This window comes from Triticum urartu, chromosome 3A, assembly GCF_056163025.1.
Source record: "Triticum urartu cultivar PI428250 chromosome 3A, HENAU_Tu73, whole genome shotgun sequence".
NCBI lineage: Eukaryota > Viridiplantae > Streptophyta > Magnoliopsida > Poales > Poaceae > Triticum > Triticum urartu.
Window position 1 is genome coordinate 618,728,812 of NC_141875.1, and position 19,318 is coordinate 618,748,129.

Consider the following 19,318-nt stretch of genomic DNA (forward strand, 5'->3'; position numbering starts at 1 on the left):
ACCGGTTCATGCCATGAACCGGTACTAAAGGTCTTTGTGGGGGCCCCAGCCTGACCACAGCCGCACTGGCCTCATTAGTACCGGTTCGTGGTATGAACCGGTACTAAAGGTTGCCCACGAACCGGTACTAATGATGTTCGCCCGCCTAGCCGTTGGAACCGGCACTAATGGTCACATTAGTGCCGGCTCAAATTCAAACCGGCACTAATGTGCTTCACATTTGACCCTTTTTCTATTAGTGAAAATCCAACAAAAAATATACTTCTTCCGACTCTGCCCACATTGCTTTGGAAAACAACAAACTGTCATTTGTTTTTTAGGGGTATTTGTGAACAACAATACTTTTGAGGCATTTGTGAACAACAAATGAATAAGGCAATAGTTGCTGCCGGAAAATCCATTCGCCCATGCCGCGCCTCAAAGAATAGCTGGGCCTACCTCAGTGCACTGATACAGCCGTAGCAGCCTCACTCGGTTCTGAGGTTGACAACTGGTACGAGGTTCCGGCTCTGATCATGGACTGCTGGTCGCTTGATACCCCCCCCCCCCGAGATAGAGATAAGGCCGAAACTTGCCTGCATTACCTTTTTCATGGCTTGACAATTATGAGAAGAAAAAAAATGACAAGGTGAACATGGCCAGCCTTGTTGCTCATACCCACGGCAAAGAAGATGAGGCGGAACCAAAACTATGGGAAAAGCTAAACGTTTGTTATAATGGGGTTGATAGTTATCTAAATAGTATATGAACCATGTATTCAGATGATAATTATTGAAATATAGTGTCCGACATCTATTAACAAATTATTTTTTATTGGTGTTGATGATACATTTCATAAAATATAATTGTAGGCAATATTTTAAGACAAATCTAAAATGGTCTATGATATGATGTGGTATCATCCACAAAATATAATTATGAACAAAACTTGACCAAGTTCATATGGTATTGTAAATGTTTATCATTTTGTCTATAAACTTGGTCAAAGTTCAAAAAGTTCGACTTTATCTAAATATTGTATGCACACTATAATTTGGTAGGTAGGAGGCGTTGTGGTAAAATAGTATAGTGTGTCGAACGAGAAAAATATAATAACAAATAAATCATAGACATAACTTTATATTGGGATTCTACAAATATATAAATAAACAAAATGATAATTCAATATATACTAGTATATGACTTCAATGCATCAAGGGGTGATATCTAGGAGTATTATGATACTAGTATATGCTACCAAATATTACGAGAGATCCGAGATCTAAACACCTGGGTTTTTTTTTTACATATGACACATATGAAGAGGAATGGAGGAGTAAAAGGTAGCAAAAAAAATTCTATAGACTAGGCAATCTCATAAAACTTTGACTTGGGACAATGCTAAAACTTTAGATATTTTGGAACAAAGTCAAACTTTGTGAACTTTGAGTCTGTATTGAATTATCACTTTATTTATTTATTTATTTATATATTTTTAGAATTATACAAACTCGACGGTCTCCTAGGGCTTGGTGGCGGCAATAGCTCTTGTCACAGACAATGAGATCTACAGGAGGCAATTCTCCTACCGCCTCCCGCCGCCCCCTCTCCTTCGGGTTCCTCACACTTCGTGCGCTCGGCGACGAGTCGACCTTCACATTGACCGCATGTTCAGAAAGACAGAGTCACCAACCTTCAACTTCGTGCTTCTCCAGTGAGCAATGTGGCTGAGAAGCGGGTCGACATTCATCCGTTCATATTCTCCGCCATGGAGCAGTCATCACTGGGGTGACAACCATGGCGTACGTGGTGCTCTCCTTGGTCTTCAAGGATGAGATGATGCAGTTGCTGTCAGCCGAAACACCGAGCGACATCTTGAACACCTACTTTGATTTCGTCGGGAAAAGCAACATCATGACACAACGTGTGACGTTGTCGCTATGTTTTTTCTTTGTGTGTGTGTGGGGGGGGGCAATTGCCCCAGCCTTACAGAAAATATAGTAGAAAAATGAAAGTGTTTTGCTCACTCCAAACAAGTTATTTCGTGTTTTGCCTCCCCCAAATTTTTGTGTAGTTCTGCCACTAATGGACGAAGGATGCGTTGCATTTGCGACCATCAACGACATCAGCATCATTGGCAATGTCCAGCAGCGGCGGTTCGAGAATCTGTAGACGTTGGTTGAGGCCACGTCAGTTTCTAGGCAGACGCTTGTTGATCGATTTCGCACAGACATGGGTATGTGAACGTTGTACTAAATAAGTAAGCCTTGTGCATTAGGATGTGTGTTTTTGAGTGAGTTCATGTTAAACCCGAGTAGTATCTGCTTCATGTTGAGTTGAGTCGGTGATTTTTTTTTAGAAACACCAATTATAATGTAGGCGCACACACACTACAGTATGCCTGTGGAACGTCGAGCTGAGTCAGTTTTTTTTAGAACCGGAAAAGGCAGTGGTTTTTTTTAGGCAAGGAAAAGGGAATAGTTTTTTCTTTGAGAAATGGTTGCTGCCATGCATTCGACCTTGTTCATGCCTCAACGAGTAGCTGGGCCTGCCTCAGTGCGGCCCATCACAGCTACACGCCGTAGCAGTCTCACTCGGCCCACTGTACGCAGTCCACGGCGACGTACCACCGCAGACCCGGCCTCACTCCCATCGACCCACAGGGAGGACATCTCGTCGCTACTGTACGCGGCAGCGCATCCGCAGGCCGGAGCTCGCCCCCTCGCCGGAGACACGGGCGGAGACGATGCTGGAGGCCCAGCCTCCGCCGCCCTCGAGGGCGATGATGCTCGCCGACCTCAACGTCGACCCGCCGGAGAGCGACGGCGAGGATCACCCACCAACCCCCAAACCCAACCCCGCCATCGCCGCCGCGGCCGTAGCAGCCGCCGCCGCTGCTCCGGTGGTCCCCGTCGACTCCTCCACTAGGTACGAGCATAGAGTTCGAATTCGATCTGACTGTGCTGGACTGCTGCTACTCGTGGGTTCATCCCCCCTGCAAATAGTTTCGAATTGGGCGTTCTTCCTCGCGCACTCACGGTCGTCACTCGTAGGTCATAACCCTAGGATGTGCTCTCTCTTTCTTTTTTTGCGTGGGAGGGTGATCCTGCCATAACATTGAACTTCTCTGGCGAATTGTGTTGAGTTCAGCACGATCCCTTTACATGGACTGCTAGGTTTACTGCACATGCTCATCCAACGAAGTTCGAAGCTTGCTTAGCAGTCTTTTAGAATTAGCAGTTTAGCACACATCTCTTCAGCACTTGATGACCTTTATTATCACTTGCCTGGTAATTTCCTGGTTCTCTGTTGAGTGCTTAGGCCATATGCATTGATAATTTGTATATTTTACTTGCAGGAGTTGCAACGAGGAGGGTAGTTTGGCAAAAAACACGACCGTGGTGAAGGAGCCTGATACTGTTGAATGCGAAGGTAAGGCATGCTAAGCAGTGGAAGGAAAGTTTTCTGTAGTGAATTGATTACTTAGGGTTCTTTGTGAACAGATGTCGAGCAACATTGTCCAGGGGCTTCCGTTTCACGCGAGGAGAAAGTTAGCAACCTGAAAGCTGTGAGTATCAGAGATGCCACCGGAGAATGAGCATTCATAGTTATTTTTTATATCTCTAATACAAAAAAGGTTAAACTGCATTTAGACTCCATTTAATATTGTATCGACCACGGGGTTGTCATCCCATCGCTTTGAGTGCAAGTTGGTGATTTGAAGGGGAATTCCCAGTATGATTATGGTTACAAACTTAATGTTCGTTTTGCAGGCTCTAGTAAATGTTGCCCGGAAGATGCCTAAGAATGCTCATGCCCATTTTATGTTGGGTTTGATGTACCAAAGGCTTGGTCAGCCACAGAAGGTAAATGTTCCTTCACCTCGGAAAGTTAAACTCTGTAACATATGCATAGAGCTTAATCGACTCCTGAAATCTGCCAGGCAATAATAGCATATGATAAGTCGTCTGAAATATTGCTACAAGATGAACAAGAAGTGCGGAGGCCTGATTTACTCTCATCAGTGAGGATTCACCATGCTCAGGTTCATCAGCCTACCTTCTGTTTATGTTTTTCTTGCTACTCTTCTTCTGGCTGTGTATTCCCCCAACTGCCACTTGATGCAGCTATTTCTCATGCAGTGTATTTTGCAAGCAAGCATGGGTGATAGTTTTGACGAAGAGCTTGACACTAGTGAATTGAGTGAAATCCTTGTTAAGCTGAAGAGTTCAGTTGAATTGGACCCCAGGCAGGCCGCTGTTTGGAACATTCTCGGTTTAGTTCTTCTTCGGGGTGGTCAACTTCAGGTACTAATATGCTGATTGTGGTGCGATTCTTTCGATTTGTCACATGTCAGTGCCTAAAAGGAAATTTCTTGGAATACTACCTGATTGTTCACCCTGTCCAGAGTGCTATCTCAGTTTTTTCTACTCTCGCGACTGTTGCTCCAGATTACCTGGACTCGCTTGCCAATCTTGGTGTTGCATATATTCAAAGGTGTGAACTTGAAATTACCATTCCCATTTTCCTTTGTTTCACACTGTTAATATATTTATCAATTTTCAGTGGGGATCTAGAATTGTCCACAAAATGCTTTCAAGAGCTCGTTCTGAAAGATCAAAGTCACCCAGCTGCTCTGGTGAACTACGGTGCTCTCCTTCTATGTAAATATGGGTCTTTGGCCGCAGGTACACGAGCAACGTCTTTGCCATAGTCTTCTCTTTTTAGTCTTTTCATATCTTATCTTAAAGCTGTGTGGTCGCCATTTAGAACCAAGCTTATCTATATCATGGTATTTTGATGAGTGGATATTACTTTTAGTTGCTGCCTAATACATTGTCACATAGCAGGGGCAAGTGGTACTGTCAGTGCAGGGTCTTATCTGCATCAGAAAGAAGCCTTAGTTGCTGCAAAAGAGTGCTTACTTGCAGCTGTGAGGTCTGATCCTAAAGCTGCATCGATATGGGTCAATCTTGCAAATGCATATTACATGGCTGGTGAACATAGAAATTCAAAGAGGTGTTTGGAGCAGGTAACAACTGTTGTTATTTAGTGTTGCTGAAATGAGTTGTCATATACACTTGTTTATTGATACTGTATATCTTATAAGCACACTAGGTACCAGCTTTTAGTAATTTTTTAATGACAATTCATTCTTTGATGTGTCTTGTCTCTTTTCCGTGTGCAAATTTCTGTATGTGTGTTTTTTGGAGGTGGGGGGGGGGGGGGGGGGAGGTGCATGAAGTCCATTGCTAAGAACACTACTATGGTTCATCCAAATAAACTGTGGCCTGTTTGCCAGCTGGTTACCACGTGTGTTGTGACATGATGTCCTGCGCTTGTTATATTGGAGTTATTAGCTACTCCCTCCGTCTCATAATATAAGACGTTTTTGCAAGCTAACATAGCTTGCAAAAACGTCTTATATTATGGGACGGAGGTAGTAGTTCTTGGCGCTTGCCCTGCCAGTACCTCAAACTGGACTAGTCACGGAGCTTCCAACTGGTTTAAACTGTGGATCCTGGCTGTTATCACTGAGTTTGTGGTATAGTAACTTCAGTGAAATTTACAATATTCAAGTTGAGAAATGCTTGTCCACCAGCCAATCTCCCTCCAGCTCCACCATTGCCTAACACTGTAGCGTACTCAATACCATGAAGTACTTCCTTTTTGTTATGGTACTACTTACTAGATGGTCCCAGTGTTACAACATTTCATTGTGACGAAGTTGCTGATGGTTTGGTAAATGGGCAAAGTAGATATCACATTCTTTTTTTTTCTATTATTTGCAGGCAGCAAAATTTGAACCCAATCATATGCCTGCCCGGTATGCTATTGCAGTTCACCGTATCAGAGATGCTGTAAGATTGCAATGTTCTGATGATCAGCTTATCTGGGCTGCAAATGAGATGGCAACGGTTCTAAAAGAAGGAGACACTTCAGTAGTTGATCTCCCAGTTGCATGGGCGGGGTTGGCAATGGCTCACAGGGCACAGCATGAAATTGCAGCTGCTTATGATGGTGAACAGACAATTCTAAATGAGGCAGAAGAGCGAGCTCTTTATACACTAAAGCAGGTGACGTTTGCAAACTATCACCACCACGAAACCATTCACTTCATCCTGAACTGACAAAGTGCAAAATATGGGTACTGGAAAACAGCAGCAAAAATTGATAATATTATATTGACATCTTATTTGCAGGCAATCCAAGAGGACCCAGATGATGCTGTTCAATGGCATCAGCTTGGCTTATACAATATGTGCACAACTCAGTTTAGTCGATCTGTAAATTTTCTCAAGGCTGCAATAGCTCGTTCCCCAGAATGCTGCTATGCTTGGTCTAATCTCGGTAAGTTTGAAGCTCAGTTTAGTCATGTACTCCCTCCGTTCGGAATTACTTGTCTCGGAAATGGATGTATCTAGAACTAAAATACGTCTAGATACATCCATTTCTGCGGCAAGTAATTTCGAACGGAGGGAGTATATATCTTGAGTAAGCAAGCCAGCAGAATGTTATTTTTTTATGTTTGTCAATGTCATGTGTCATATGCTTAAATAAACGGTCTGACATTTTCTTGTTAGTATACTTGGTTAAAGTTCCATCAATCTTCAAATTTTATCAAGTTATCTGATTATTCTAGCAATGCTCTCTAAGTCATACCTTTGGAAAAGGAACTTCACCGCCATAGTTGATTTACCAGAACTCCCAATCATTATCTGTGATTCCCTAAACATTATTTCTGAATTAACTGCATGACTAATGTGTATGCACCGATGGCTGTTTACACAGGTATTGCGTTACAGTTATCGAATGATCCGTCCTCTGAAACTGTGTATAAACGGGCACTAGTGCTATCGTCAAGCCAGCAGTCGTACGCAATCCTCTCGAACATTGGGATCCTTTATCGGCAGCACAGGCTGTATGAACTTGCAAGAAAGATGTTATCCAGGTCTTTGGAAATTTGTCCCGGATACGCCCCAGCCAACAACAACCTGGGGCTTGTGTTTGTCGCGGAGGGCCGTTGGGAGGATGCTGTAAGCTGTTTCGAGAAGGCTGTCAAGTCTGACGACTTGCTTGATGCTGCCAAATCGAACTTGGCAAAAGCCCTTGCGTTGGCTAAGAAACAGTAGAGCAAGAGATGATGAACGGTGATGACCTTTCATCCATTGCGCTGGAGCTTCGAACAGGAAGGACCTGTCCATGCAAACCTCGTATCTGGAATGTCAACTTTCAAGGGGCCAACTCAGAAGCTATGCTTGGTGACTCTAAGGCTGCTCCCATCCGTGTGCAGCGGATCAGCCCCCAGGCTCCGCAGTTGCGCTGGTAGGTTTTCTGTGGCCGGTCACTCGGAAAGGGCAGAGTTTGAAGAAATTCTGGAGTAGGATTTGACTGTAAGTTTGTAACAGGCATGCGACATGAACATGAACCGACTGTACCTGTACCCTGTACATAACACCTCAAAGTTTTAGCTACAAACACAACTCACTTTCACTGTAAGATCAGTTGTCACAACGCCGTCTCTTTTCTTTTTTTGGCGACACCATCTCCGGTTTGAAGTTGTGTTAACACCAGTATCAGTATTCAGTAGTACTCCCTCCGTCCGGAAAAGCTTGTCCCTCAAATGGATATATCTAGCACCAAGTTAGTGCTAGATACATCCATTTGAGAGACAAGCTTGGGACAAGTTTTTCCGGACGGAGGGAGTATCACCTGAGAGTTTGTATGAGTTCCTGGTTCCCCACTACTTCCTCTATTCACAAATATAAGATGTTCTAATTCTTTTCTGAATAGGATGTATATAGACATGTTTTAGTGTGTGTGTTCACTCATTTCAGTCCGTATGCAGTCTTTGAAATATCTAAAACATCATATATTTGTGAACAGGGGGAGTACTATGGAAGCAACTTATTTCCCCACAACATATGGTGCCTTTGTTCCACCAAATTTCCTCTGTTGCTCTTTTAATTTGACACCAAGTCCAGTTCCCTGTCCTTTTCAGTTATTGCCGTCTGAGTTTTATACTGAACTGAAATGGTGTGTTGTTTAACTGGTATTGGTTTCACACTATTTTAGCCATGTTTCACTGATTTTACTTTAGTTAATCTTTGTTCCAATCTGGCATAACAACTTGCATGCATACACAGCGATCACCATATATCACAAAAATCATGACATATCATAGATCCATGAGTTAAATTACGATCAGATGGCACATCGATCCATCTGTGAAACTAAAAAAAATTGCACAAAAAAACCTGCATCAACTACGCAACAATAAAAATTGAAATATTCAACTACACAGTAAACAATTTCTCCTCTGCATCAACTACACACATCAACAAGAAAAGCAATTCTATGAGCATACAGATGAACAAGAGCAATGAACAGTACCAAATGAACTACACAATCGACACAACGAAAACTTGTATCGCCTATGCCACCAAGATTTGGACGACCATACAACAATTACATGAGCAAAGCCAAGTCCACCAAATACCCGCTTTGCAGTCCACGCAAAATTCAAAGAATTAGACCAAGTCACTGTTAGGGCCTAGTCACTATTGTGGGAAAGCGACGAGCGCAACGAGCGGATTTGTTACCATCTATATGATCTTAGTTGCGGTAGCATTGATCAACAACGCATTCATGCGAGGGCTTGATGATGTTGTGGTAATCGGCTTTCCCCCTTACTTTGTGAATGCGTTAGAAGCTACGTGCTCGGCTCTTCCTCCACCAAACCCTAACCTCGTTGGAACTCGCAACCTTGAAATTTGAACTTTAAGTGTAGGTTTTAGAAGCTTATGTACTCCCTCCGTCCCAAAATTCTTGTCTTAGATTCGTCTAGATACGGATGTATCTAATACTAAAACGTGACTTGATATATTTGTATTTAGACAAATCTAAGACAAGAATTTTGGGACGGAGGGAGTATATTTGAATATTCGTACCATTATTAGCTCACTAATTCTGCATGCCCCCCTCACTAGCAAGAAAGTCACTACGTGCATTTCATTTTACTCGACCAACAAGTTAAAAAAAAAATAGCCTGACTACCAGTGATGAAGTTCGGGTTCAGAGCAGGAAAGCGGGTATACCGGGGCTCCACCTGCCAGCAACCGACTCGTCACGACTCGGCGCCCACCGCCGCCGAGCACAAATCGGTCGAGCGGGCGACGCCGACGCCGACGCGGACGACCCCGCCGAGGAGTCCCCGCCTTCCATTTCCTCCCCCGCGCACGCGGGAGGGAGCCCGGCTCCCCAACCGCCCGGGTCCCATCGGATCGGCCCCCTTCCAGTCGCGCTCCCCTGCTCCCAGATCCTTCTAGAACCCTCCAGATCCTCGGGGAGCCAGCGCTCGGGGCGGCGAGATCTCTGCCCGGCATGGACAAGTCCAGCGCCCTCGAGTACATCAACCAGATGTTCCCCACCGGTACGCCCGCCGCTCGAATTCGATTCCCGTTTCCTCGGCTAGGCTGCTCGCTCGCGATGCTGCTGCTGCGGCGGCGGCAATGCGCTCGTTTCGAGCTTCGCTGTCCCGAGATTTAGCATTGGTTGCTCGAGGATTATAGGGTTTACAGCTTGCGTTTGTTCTTCTGCGGCTTGGCAGAGGCGTCGCTGTCGGGGGTCGAGCCGCTGATGCAGAAGATTCAGAGCGAGATTCGCCGGGTGGACGCCAGCATCCTCGCCGCCGTCCGGCAGCAGGTTCGGGCTCGTTATCTCGTGATCCATTTGTAGCAGTGTTGTGGTTCGCAATATCCACGCTCTTTGCATTTAGAACTGATGTGTTATGTACTTTGGTACGAGGAAGTAGTGTGGTATTATGATGATGCAATTGCAGTGAATTTACTTTGAATATGCTCCAGAATTGTTTGGTATTTGCTTATTGTTGCTTATGGTTATACTATATCTGATAACGGGAAGATATTGCTACTCCACAGAGTAACTCGGGAACCAAGGCCAAGGAAGAACTTGCTGCAGCCACAAATGCTGTTCAGGTTATACTTCCCCCTTTCTCTATGATTTGCATTTTGCCCACAATGAACTTACTCGATAATCGATTGAGTGGCAAGTCTTACTAAGCTGTAGTTGGATTAGCTCTGGAAAGGGTAGGATGTCTATTTAGGGGAAAAGGGTAGGATGTTAATCAGGTACTGGAGTGAATACTTTATGGAATGATTGGAGTTTAACTTTGCTCTGTACTAACAGGAACTAATGTATAAGATACGTGAAATAAAAACGAAGGCTGAACAAAGTGAAACAATGGTTCAAGAAATCTGCCGGGACATAAAGAAGTTGGATTGCGCCAAGAGGCATATAACAACTACAATAACGGCTCTTCACCGCCTTACTATGCTTGGTTAGTTTCTTTACTTCCCTTTATTTGGAGTACGCGCTACTGTGCTTAAAAAGAAATGTTCAGCAGAAAAAATACATCTACCTAAGCTAATTCATAATGTGCATATGTCATGTCCAGTTTCTGCTGTCGAGCAACTTCAGGTCATGGCCTCAAAGCGTCAGTACAAAGAAGCAGCTGCACAACTCGAGGTAAGCGTGTAGGACACATTAATCGGCGATACATCTGCAAACTTTCTAGCGTTGATCTCCATGCTACCTCTTACTGTAACCATTTTGAATTGGCATGCTGGTGCTTTTATTTGTGTGCATATGTTATTCAGGAAAGTTCATTACCCTTTTTTTCCTTCAGGCAGTGAACCAGCTGTGCAGTCATTTTGAAGCCTATCGGGATGTGCCAAAAATATCAGAGCTCAGAGAGAAACTCAAGAACATCAAGAAAATCCTCAAATCTCATGTATATTCAGATTTTACAAGGTACACAACAAATGAACTTTATTTTGTCCTTGGTAGCAACACTATCTGGAGTAGTAAACCAGTCAGGTACTGCAAGTAAGATCAATGCAAATGACAGTTAATCCCTGAGTAAGCTAGAAACAGGTGTCCAAACTTGGGAAGTGGCACCTTTTCATTTCCTCGTCATTTTTCAAGTATTATCACTCAATGAGTGAGGTTTTATCAGCGGCTATAGTTCGAATCCAGTGAATAGCAAATAACTTGATTGAAAAAGCCATAAAAATTTATATTCCCTAAATAGGCTACTTTATCAAATACTTTCCCTGCTGGACCGGCAGTTTGGGAATCCTGACTATTTCATGCCTGAGAAATGGGAACACATTGAAGCACTGCCAAAGTTGTACTCCCTCTATCTCAAAATAAGTGTCTTCGATTTAGTACAACTTTAGTACAAAATTGTACTAAATCAAAGACACTTATTTTTAGATGGAGGGAGTATTTATTAACCAACTATTTTGTTTGCTATATAATTCAAACTATGAAACAGATCCACAAATTAGTATAACTTTGCAGCTTAGGGACTGGGAAGGAAACAGAAGATGAGGATCTATTGCAGCAGCTATCTGATGCTTGTTTGGTGGTTGATGCTCTGGAACCGTCCGTGAGGGAAGAACTAGTAAAGAATTTTTGCAGCAAGGAGCTTATCTCGTATAAGCAGATCTTTGACGGAGCAGGTCAAAACCTTGTATATGTTACATACATCAGTTGTCTAGTTCACTTTATTACAAATGTGTGTACATGTTGCTCCATTATTATTCTGATGCTTCTTTGGGGGAACAGAATTGGCCAAGTTAGACAAGACTGAAAGGAGATATGCATGGATTAAGCGTCGATTGCGGTCAAATGAAGATACCTGGAAAATATTTCCACCTTCCTGGCATGTTGATTATCTCTTGTGTATCCAGTTCTGCAAGATTACAAGGTTTGATTTTGCTTCTCCACTTTTGCATTTTATGAACTTCCTACTTTTCTTCGCCAAGCACGGAGTTTTACATAGAACTAAAGCAACCATCACTTAACTTAGTTTACATCCTCTTTTATGCATCATGTCGCTAATTATATTTGACCATTCAGATGTCAGATCAATTATTATCTTCTGCTGGACGAATTAGTTTACTGGTAACAAATTGCTTCTTTTCCAGGACCCAACTTGTCGATATCCTGAATAATCTCAAAGAAAAGCCAGATGTTGCAACTTTATTATTGGTAAGTGCTTGTTATTTCTTGGAAGTATGGGTGACAGATGGGAATTACTATGTGCCCTTTGTCTTACCATTTTGTGCAGACGACTGATACCTATATCATATCAAATCATTTTATCTTTTGGATGATTTTTCTATTGGTTTCATCTTGCTTCTGGTATACTGTTAGATTTCTGTTGGTTTTAATGCGACAAATATCAATGAAGTAACGGAATTATGTACAACATAATGCATTAATGCCGTAGCAGCTTATATCTTGGATTATGAGCTGTGTCATACTACATATGTCGAATGTTTTAACTGAGTGTGCAATCATTCATTTACGATATGGAACTTCTGCGCCAAACACTCTGCGATTCGTGCAATGCAGGCGTTGCAAAGAACCCTTGAATTTGAGGAAGAACTGGCTGAGAAATTCAGTGGAGGAACCACGACTGCTCGGAATAAAGAGCTGGAAAGTGATGATGAAAATGAGGGTACGGAACACAATAAAATTGTTTCAGATATACGGAAGAAATACGAGAAGAAACTGGGAGTGCCCAATGATGAAGCTGAACAAGTATTTGCTGCTTACTTGCTTAGTCTCAACTGTTTTCTTCCTCTGTTGATATTTTCTTTCCAACTCTTCTGCAATTCTTTACTGGCAGGACAAAGAGAAGCAGAAAGATTTGTCAGTTCCTGGTGCTGGGGTTAGTAGTTTATCAACTATGGGCCAGTGCATGTTTATTACTTCTTTGAATTACGAGCTATGTGTCATATACTCATATATATCATATTTTGCTCTGTACTCTGGCAGTTCAACTTTCATGGGATTATATCATCTTGTTTTGAGCCATACATGGCTGTGTACATAGAACTAGAGGAGAAATCTTTGGTCGAACAATTAGATAAACTTATCCAGGTACGCTAGACAAGTATAGACATACTTAAAAGTTTGAACTCTTGGTGTTTGAGCCTGCTTAGCTTGATTTCGCCCTTCTATGCTGGCAGGAAGAAAAATGGGAAATTGAGGAAGGGAGTCAAACAAACATTCTATCAAGCAGCATGCAGGTATGGGAAATAATTCTTGCTACTTCGAAATCTTGTTTCTGGCAAATTTACTACATGTGACTGATAGCAAATAGCAATTCAAGATTGGTCAAAACTTTGCCGGTGTGCTATAACTATGTTTGTTTTTCCTGAAGCCGTCCGTAGCAGATCTCATGTGCAAATCTGCATTTGATGGTCCACAACATATTTCAAAACATTATGTTAATCTGCTTTGCAATTTCTCTTATGCAGGTGTTCTTGGTAATTAGAAGAAGCTTAAAGAGGTGCAGTGCATTGACAAAGAACCAAACATTATTCAACTTGTTTCAGGTATACAGTGTTTCCAGATTTTGTTAACAGTTTTCCTTTGTATGGATAATTCCATGTTCTTTCCAAATGTTATGCCTTCATGCATACTGTTTGCGCACCTATCAGATTTTCTTTAATTTTCCAATTCCATCGACTTTCTCCATATGTGATTATTGAGCATTTTGTTTTGCTATGTATAATGATGCTTGATCCAGGTGTGCTAAAATTTAATATGGACTCGACATTAGGCGATTTGGCATTTCCATCACCGAAAATTGCTGCATATGGAGAACCATATATGTTTCCTTGCAATGTCTAATGTTGATTCTTATCCACCGTTCAATTGTTAAAAAGAGTATAGGACAGGTATCATCCTACAGAACAAGAATGCGCCATGAAATAACCTTGAATAATCAACCATATGGTTCAACTGAACACACGTTTATTAGTTCAGCGACTATGGTTCTGTCTGCCGATTTTATAAGTTATCACATCTGATAAATTTAAACAGATTCATTGATGATGAAATACATTTGTTTTTAGGTATTTCAAAGAATACTTAAGGCCTATGCAGCAAAATTATATGCCAGGTTGCCAAAAGGTGGTACTGGCATTGTTGCAGCTGCTACTGGTACCGACGGGCAGATCAGGGTATGACAATCATCATTGCACCGGTTGCTTTTCGATCACTTGTTTTCCTCATCTGGTAACAGCATTTTATGTTCTGTGGGCACTGCAGACCTCTGACAGGGACGAGAAAATGATATGTTACATTGTAAATACCGCAGAATATTGTCACCAAACGGTAAGTTTTCTTTCTATTAAGCCATAGCTGGTAGGTGTAGAAGAAAACAGAAATAAATTACTGTCCACGACAAGAATTATGGAACTTGCTTGGAGAGACAGAAACAACATGTTCGGACTAAATAAATTCTAGGTTTATGCATTCAAGTAGTAGCGTTCTATTCTCCAGTAAATGTTTACAGTTCTGCTGTTCACCAAAACATTTCTTCCCCTTCTGGGGAAAGTTAGCTATGTGTCATAAATTATTACCGCACTTCAAAAAAAAAAACCACTGCAAACAAGTGTGTAACACATGCTGCCAACATTGGTTACTTTTGGAATCGAACCCCTGCATATTTTCAGTTACCTAGCCCTTCTCCACAGTTCTCCAAGCGTACCATGTTGTGATGCCCATAGCATAACACCTGGCACTTTTCCAGTCCCTCGTCATAAGACCCAGCCACCATGCATTTCACATCGGAAAGCTGGCATTGGAAGTGGGTGGCACCAGAGATGGGCCGCACAGTGCTTCCTGGGTGAAAGTCCCTTCAATAGCTTTACGTTTCTTGATTAAAAAAAGATGGTATACTATTCTGATTGCAATTGAGCAAAAAACGGCATCATATATGCTGGTTTGTCAGCATAGCTGGCCTGTTGTCAGTCTCGGTGCAAAGTTGGTTGGAGGAGAGGGAAGCCTAGTACGGAGCAGCATGTACCTAATCTTTCCTTATGTCTGTGCTTGCATGTGTGTGATGCCTCTGTATGCTCATGTGAATTAACTTTCTCTGTAAATTTGGCAGTCTGGTGAGCTAGCTGAGAATGTTGCTAAGATAATTAGTTCTCAGTTTTCTGACAAGGTGGACGTGTCTGACGTTCAGGTGACTGATCTTTCTGTTTTATTCTTCTTTCTACCTAATTCTAATATCACTATTAGATTTCTAGGAAATATCTTAATACTTCAATGCTTGCAGGATGAATTCTCAGCTGTGATCACAAAAGCATTGATGACACTTGTGCATGGCGTAGAAACCAAATTTGACGCTGAAATGGTTGCAATGACTCGCGTTCCATGGTCGACTCTTGAAAGTGTCGGCGATCAATCCGAGTAGGATTTTGCCAAATCCCCTTTATAGCACACCCCCCACTAATATTTGAAAGTAATATGAAGTTATGCTAAGCCACTCACTGCCCCATGGCCTATATTTCATGGGCTGTGAAAAATGTATCTGTTCCATAAAATTGCAATGATGTCACATATCTCATAGCTGATGTAGTTGGTTTTCTCTGACTGAAAAGAAGAGGATATTTGATATGAACTGCCAATTGGGGTCTGTATTATGGGAAGCGGCATGCCGTTACTTGTAAAGAGATGCATATACACCAACTCTCATGGCAGAAGCATGGATGCAGAATTTGCATGCAATCCCCTAAAATTCGAAGTTATCGCCCCATCGGGTTTTTCTAAATAGTCCAACCAATGGCTCATGCTAAAACTAGCACACTCGAGCACAAATATGTTTGCACTACATATTTATTGTCATAAAAATCAGTTCATTGAAAGTTTGGAACGCTGTATTCTTCAGTTTATTCAACTTTATAAATAACTGCTAAGTGGTTTCACTGAGTTTTTCCCTACTCTATTTGAAGCTAAGTTTTACATTGTTCCATTCCAGGTACGTGAATGGTATCAGCTCTATTTTGACCAGTACCGTTCCTGCGCTAGGTAGCCTGCTTTCACCTACTTACTTCCAGTATTTCCTCGACAAAGTAAGTTCAGCATTTTCTTTATTATAGATAAAACCTTGTAGGTCCTTATCACTTGTTTTTCTATCAACGTTGTTTATTATACCTTTTTCATTGTTGTGCTGCAGCTGGCTGCCTCGCTTGGTCCTCGGTTTTATCTCAATATATACAAGTGCAAGCACATATCGGAAACTGGTGCACAGCAGGTGCGTATGAATTTTAAAAAGCTATTTAGTACTACTATTTAGCACAGATTTCATCACTTTGCATTGTTTCTTCAGATGCTTTTGGATACTCAAGCGGTTAAGACTGTTCTATTGGACATCCCAGCTCTTGGGAAACAGGTAACCTTGTCTTGCCAGAACAAAATCATCACGCCATACTGCATAGCCTACGTATTTTCAGTTAACAGTGACTGGTTTAGGAAACCAGCCAGGTGGAGTAGTAATTATTTTGTACTAAGTCTTCATTGAATCTTTGAAAGAAATTTGGCCACGCAAATAGTAAAATATGTTTAGAATTGTTCAAATTCAAAATGTTACTCAAAGAAGGTTGGCAGCCAATGAGTGCAATAAATTTGCTTTGTTGGCTTCACAAGGCAGCATATTTGCACTTTATACTTGGTTGCAAAAAGACTTTTTTTTTGCGTTATTTTTCGTACCTCACACTTGGTTTTTTGTATTGCATGTAACAGACTACAGTTGCGGCTAGCTACTCAAAGTTTGTAACCCGGGAAATGAGCAAAGCTGAAGCACTCCTCAAGGTAAATTGGGAAAAATGAATTTAGGTTCCGATGGTCTATATGAGTATTGTGGAAAGGCACTTTGCATTACACCCAGATAGGATCAAGCTAATAACATTACTCAATGCAGGTTATTTTGTCACCAGTTGATTCTGTTGCCAGTACCTACCGTGCTCTCCTTCCAGAAGGCACGCCTCTTGAGTTTCAGCGGATACTTGAGCTTAAGGTTTTTGCTTAAAAATTTGAACTCCTTATACGCCAGGTGCAGCTTTCCATCGGTATGGTTGCCTAACACAGCTTCATTGTTTCTGTTGCTCTTTGCGCGTTGCCACAGGGCTTGAAGAAAGCAGACCAACAAGCTATACTGGAAGACTTCAACAAGCACAGTCCCAGCATCAAGCACCCTACCATTACCCCCACAGCCGCGCCACCAGTTGCCACAGCCACAGCATCAGTCCCGATGGCACCAGTCCCGCTCCCAACCCAAGCCGTCGCAGCGTCACCGAGCATGTCCACCGCCTTGACGGGCGCTCTGGCCAACCGGGAGGACGTGCTCGCCCGCGCCGCAGCGCTCGGGCGCGGCGCCGCCACGACGGGGTTCAAGAGGTTCCTAGCATTGACAGAGGCGGCCAAAGACCGGAAGGACGGGCCGTTCCGTAAGCTGTTCAACGCGTAAAGTTTTGCCCCTGCTTGTTGATAGTTTACGCCTCTCTTTGCAGTGCACATAGCTATAGGAAATTCTTCCCACACCGTGTGTTGTTCCTTGTGTGTACCCTGACCGTCAGTGTATGATGGTTAGATCTTTTTTGACGCGACGCTCCCCATTTTGCGGAGGAACTGGTAGCTCAGCTGTATTGTGGACATTCTGTTGGAGGAATAAGCTTCCATTGTATGTGAAGGCTCAAGATCGCCCATCATTTGAAGTCGCAAGTGCACTATTTGCATGCATAAAATTTGTCCGGAAAAGCGCTTAGGCACGGCATGCTTACATTTGGACTCATTGTCAGCTATTTAGAATTATACTGCGCTACTTTATAATTCTGTTTGGGTGCTTGACAGTGACTCGGTGTGTATTTAGCCCTTGAAATTTCGGTAAGCAAAAGTTAGGAGTGGAACCCTTTTTTAGATCAGCACTCCGTCTGCCCCATAATATAAGAACATTTTTCAAGCTATAAATGTTCTTTTTCTTAGTAACAGCTAAAAATGTTCTTATATTATATTATGAGATGGAGGGAGTAGTAGTTTAACCGAACATTCCCTGGTTAGTTTCTTTTTTTGAAGGGACCTGACAGTGCTAATCTGATCCTTGAGCGAAATTCACGGATTACTTTTTTTAGTGCTAATTCACGGATTACTGTGACACGTAGCCGGCCTTTTCATCTGTTGGGCTGGGCCTGGGCCATCCGTCTCCCTTATAATAAGCGGACGACCTTCCATGCTTGAACGCAGGTTCTTGTCTGAAGTCTGATGCTTTGTGTAACAGCCGTCAAGCAGCTACTACGTACTAGTGAGGTGAGGTCCGCTCAAAAAGAAAAAGAAGAAGAAGAGAAAAAAAAAAGCAGCTAGTGAGGTACAGTACAACAAATAATCAAAGTGAATTGGAACAAGTACGTATCAAACAACTACTCCCTCTGTAAATTAATATAAGAGCGTTTAGATCATTATTTTAGTATTCTAAACGCGTTTATATTAATTTACGGAGGGAGTATTACAAACATTTTGTAGTTTGACTTTAGACAAATCTTATACGTGGTAGTAGTCCGGTGCTTCCATCTCAACAAAGAAGACCACCGGTGCCGTCATTGGTTGACCCCCAGTTTGGAGATCGCGCAGGAACAACTAGGAACAGGGTGCCAAACGAGTTAACAGCACGGGCACACGGACACCGATTGGCTGGCCCGTTCCACTTCCAGGAGTGAGAAAGAAAGAAGCTGGGCACCCACTAGGATCAGGATATGCTGCTACCAATGCCATCCGCGTCCTGCCAAACGGATATTCTCGTCTCATATTCCCCTCCTCGCAATCATCGAAGCCGCCATCTCCCGCTGCCGCTCCCACTCCCCTGACCCGGCCCGTCGTCACGTCAGTCTGGCACGACGCCAAACCAGACCGGCAACCTTGACTGTCTGTAACTGTAAGCAATCAAGCAGAGCCACGGCGTTTTCTTCTCTGAACAAGCGTAGCGCCACCCCATTCGCAGCCGTCTCAGACTTGGCCAGCCGCCCGTAAACATACACAGCGGTCGCACTCGCACGTCACCACGAAGATCTGCACATCCACATTTTCAGTTCTTATCTTGCCATGCCCATCAATGCCGCGCGACGTGTCGACTCGCCCGGACCCCGTCCCCGTGGTGTGCTTCGTGCGCCCGGTTTTCCCAATTTTCTCAAGCTCGCGTGGTCTCCAGCATCGCTCGTGTGGTCAGTCTCGTGAAGCTTTCAGAGGTGACCTGGAACGGAGGACTGCAGGGGGCGCGAGTTGGGCGGGCACGGAAAGGGATTCGGCGTCAGTTCTGGGAAAAAGGCCGGGTTCGGCTTCGTCCCTCTGTTAAAGAGCCTTTTCTGGCTTTCTGCGGCGACGAATCGGTTTGGTTCTGCTGTAGCGAGATCAGCGCACCGGCATCGCCAATCAACGGATCCATGTGGTGCTCCCACGGCGT

General features: G+C 43.1%; 2 protein-coding genes across 4 annotated transcripts; both read left to right on the plus strand.

Moving 5' to 3' along the window:
- Positions 1–2,610: 2,610 nt before the first annotated feature.
- LOC125545460 (tetratricopeptide repeat (TPR)-containing protein) lies at positions 2,611–7,479 on the plus strand. 3 transcript variants are annotated; one of them, XM_048709399.2, is made up of 12 exons: positions 2,612–2,907; positions 3,338–3,411; positions 3,483–3,547; positions 3,753–3,845; positions 3,923–4,024; positions 4,122–4,286; positions 4,388–4,476; positions 4,546–4,667; positions 4,827–5,011; positions 5,772–6,056; positions 6,183–6,330; positions 6,772–7,479. In XM_048709399.2, exons 1-12 carry the CDS (start codon positions 2,726–2,728, stop codon positions 7,110–7,112), a joined length of 1,851 nt encoding a protein of 616 aa, XP_048565356.2. In that variant the 5' UTR covers positions 2,612–2,725; the 3' UTR covers positions 7,113–7,479. The 3 variants fall into 3 exon arrangements, with proteins under 3 accessions (XP_087369737.1, XP_048565356.2, XP_048565357.2); XM_048709400.2 differs by having other exon boundaries at positions 4,830–5,011; XM_087513611.1 differs by having other exon boundaries at positions 2,611–2,907; positions 4,388–4,667; positions 4,830–5,011.
- A 1,580-nt stretch (positions 7,480–9,059) lies between these two features.
- HIT1 (Membrane trafficking VPS53 family protein) lies at positions 9,060–17,582 on the plus strand. Its single transcript, XM_048709401.2, has 24 exons — positions 9,060–9,412; positions 9,590–9,684; positions 9,921–9,977; positions 10,189–10,339; positions 10,457–10,527; positions 10,688–10,812; positions 11,365–11,525; positions 11,632–11,773; positions 11,994–12,057; positions 12,424–12,612; positions 12,701–12,742; positions 12,850–12,954; positions 13,044–13,103; positions 13,335–13,412; positions 13,935–14,042; positions 14,131–14,196; positions 14,975–15,052; positions 15,146–15,279; positions 15,848–15,941; positions 16,046–16,123; positions 16,199–16,261; positions 16,612–16,680; positions 16,790–16,885; positions 16,994–17,582. The coding sequence occupies exons 1-24, from the start codon at positions 9,364–9,366 to the stop codon at positions 17,333–17,335; spliced, it is 2,517 nt and encodes an 838-aa protein (XP_048565358.2). The 5' UTR covers positions 9,060–9,363; the 3' UTR covers positions 17,336–17,582.
- The last annotated feature ends 1,736 nt before the right edge of the window (positions 17,583–19,318 follow it).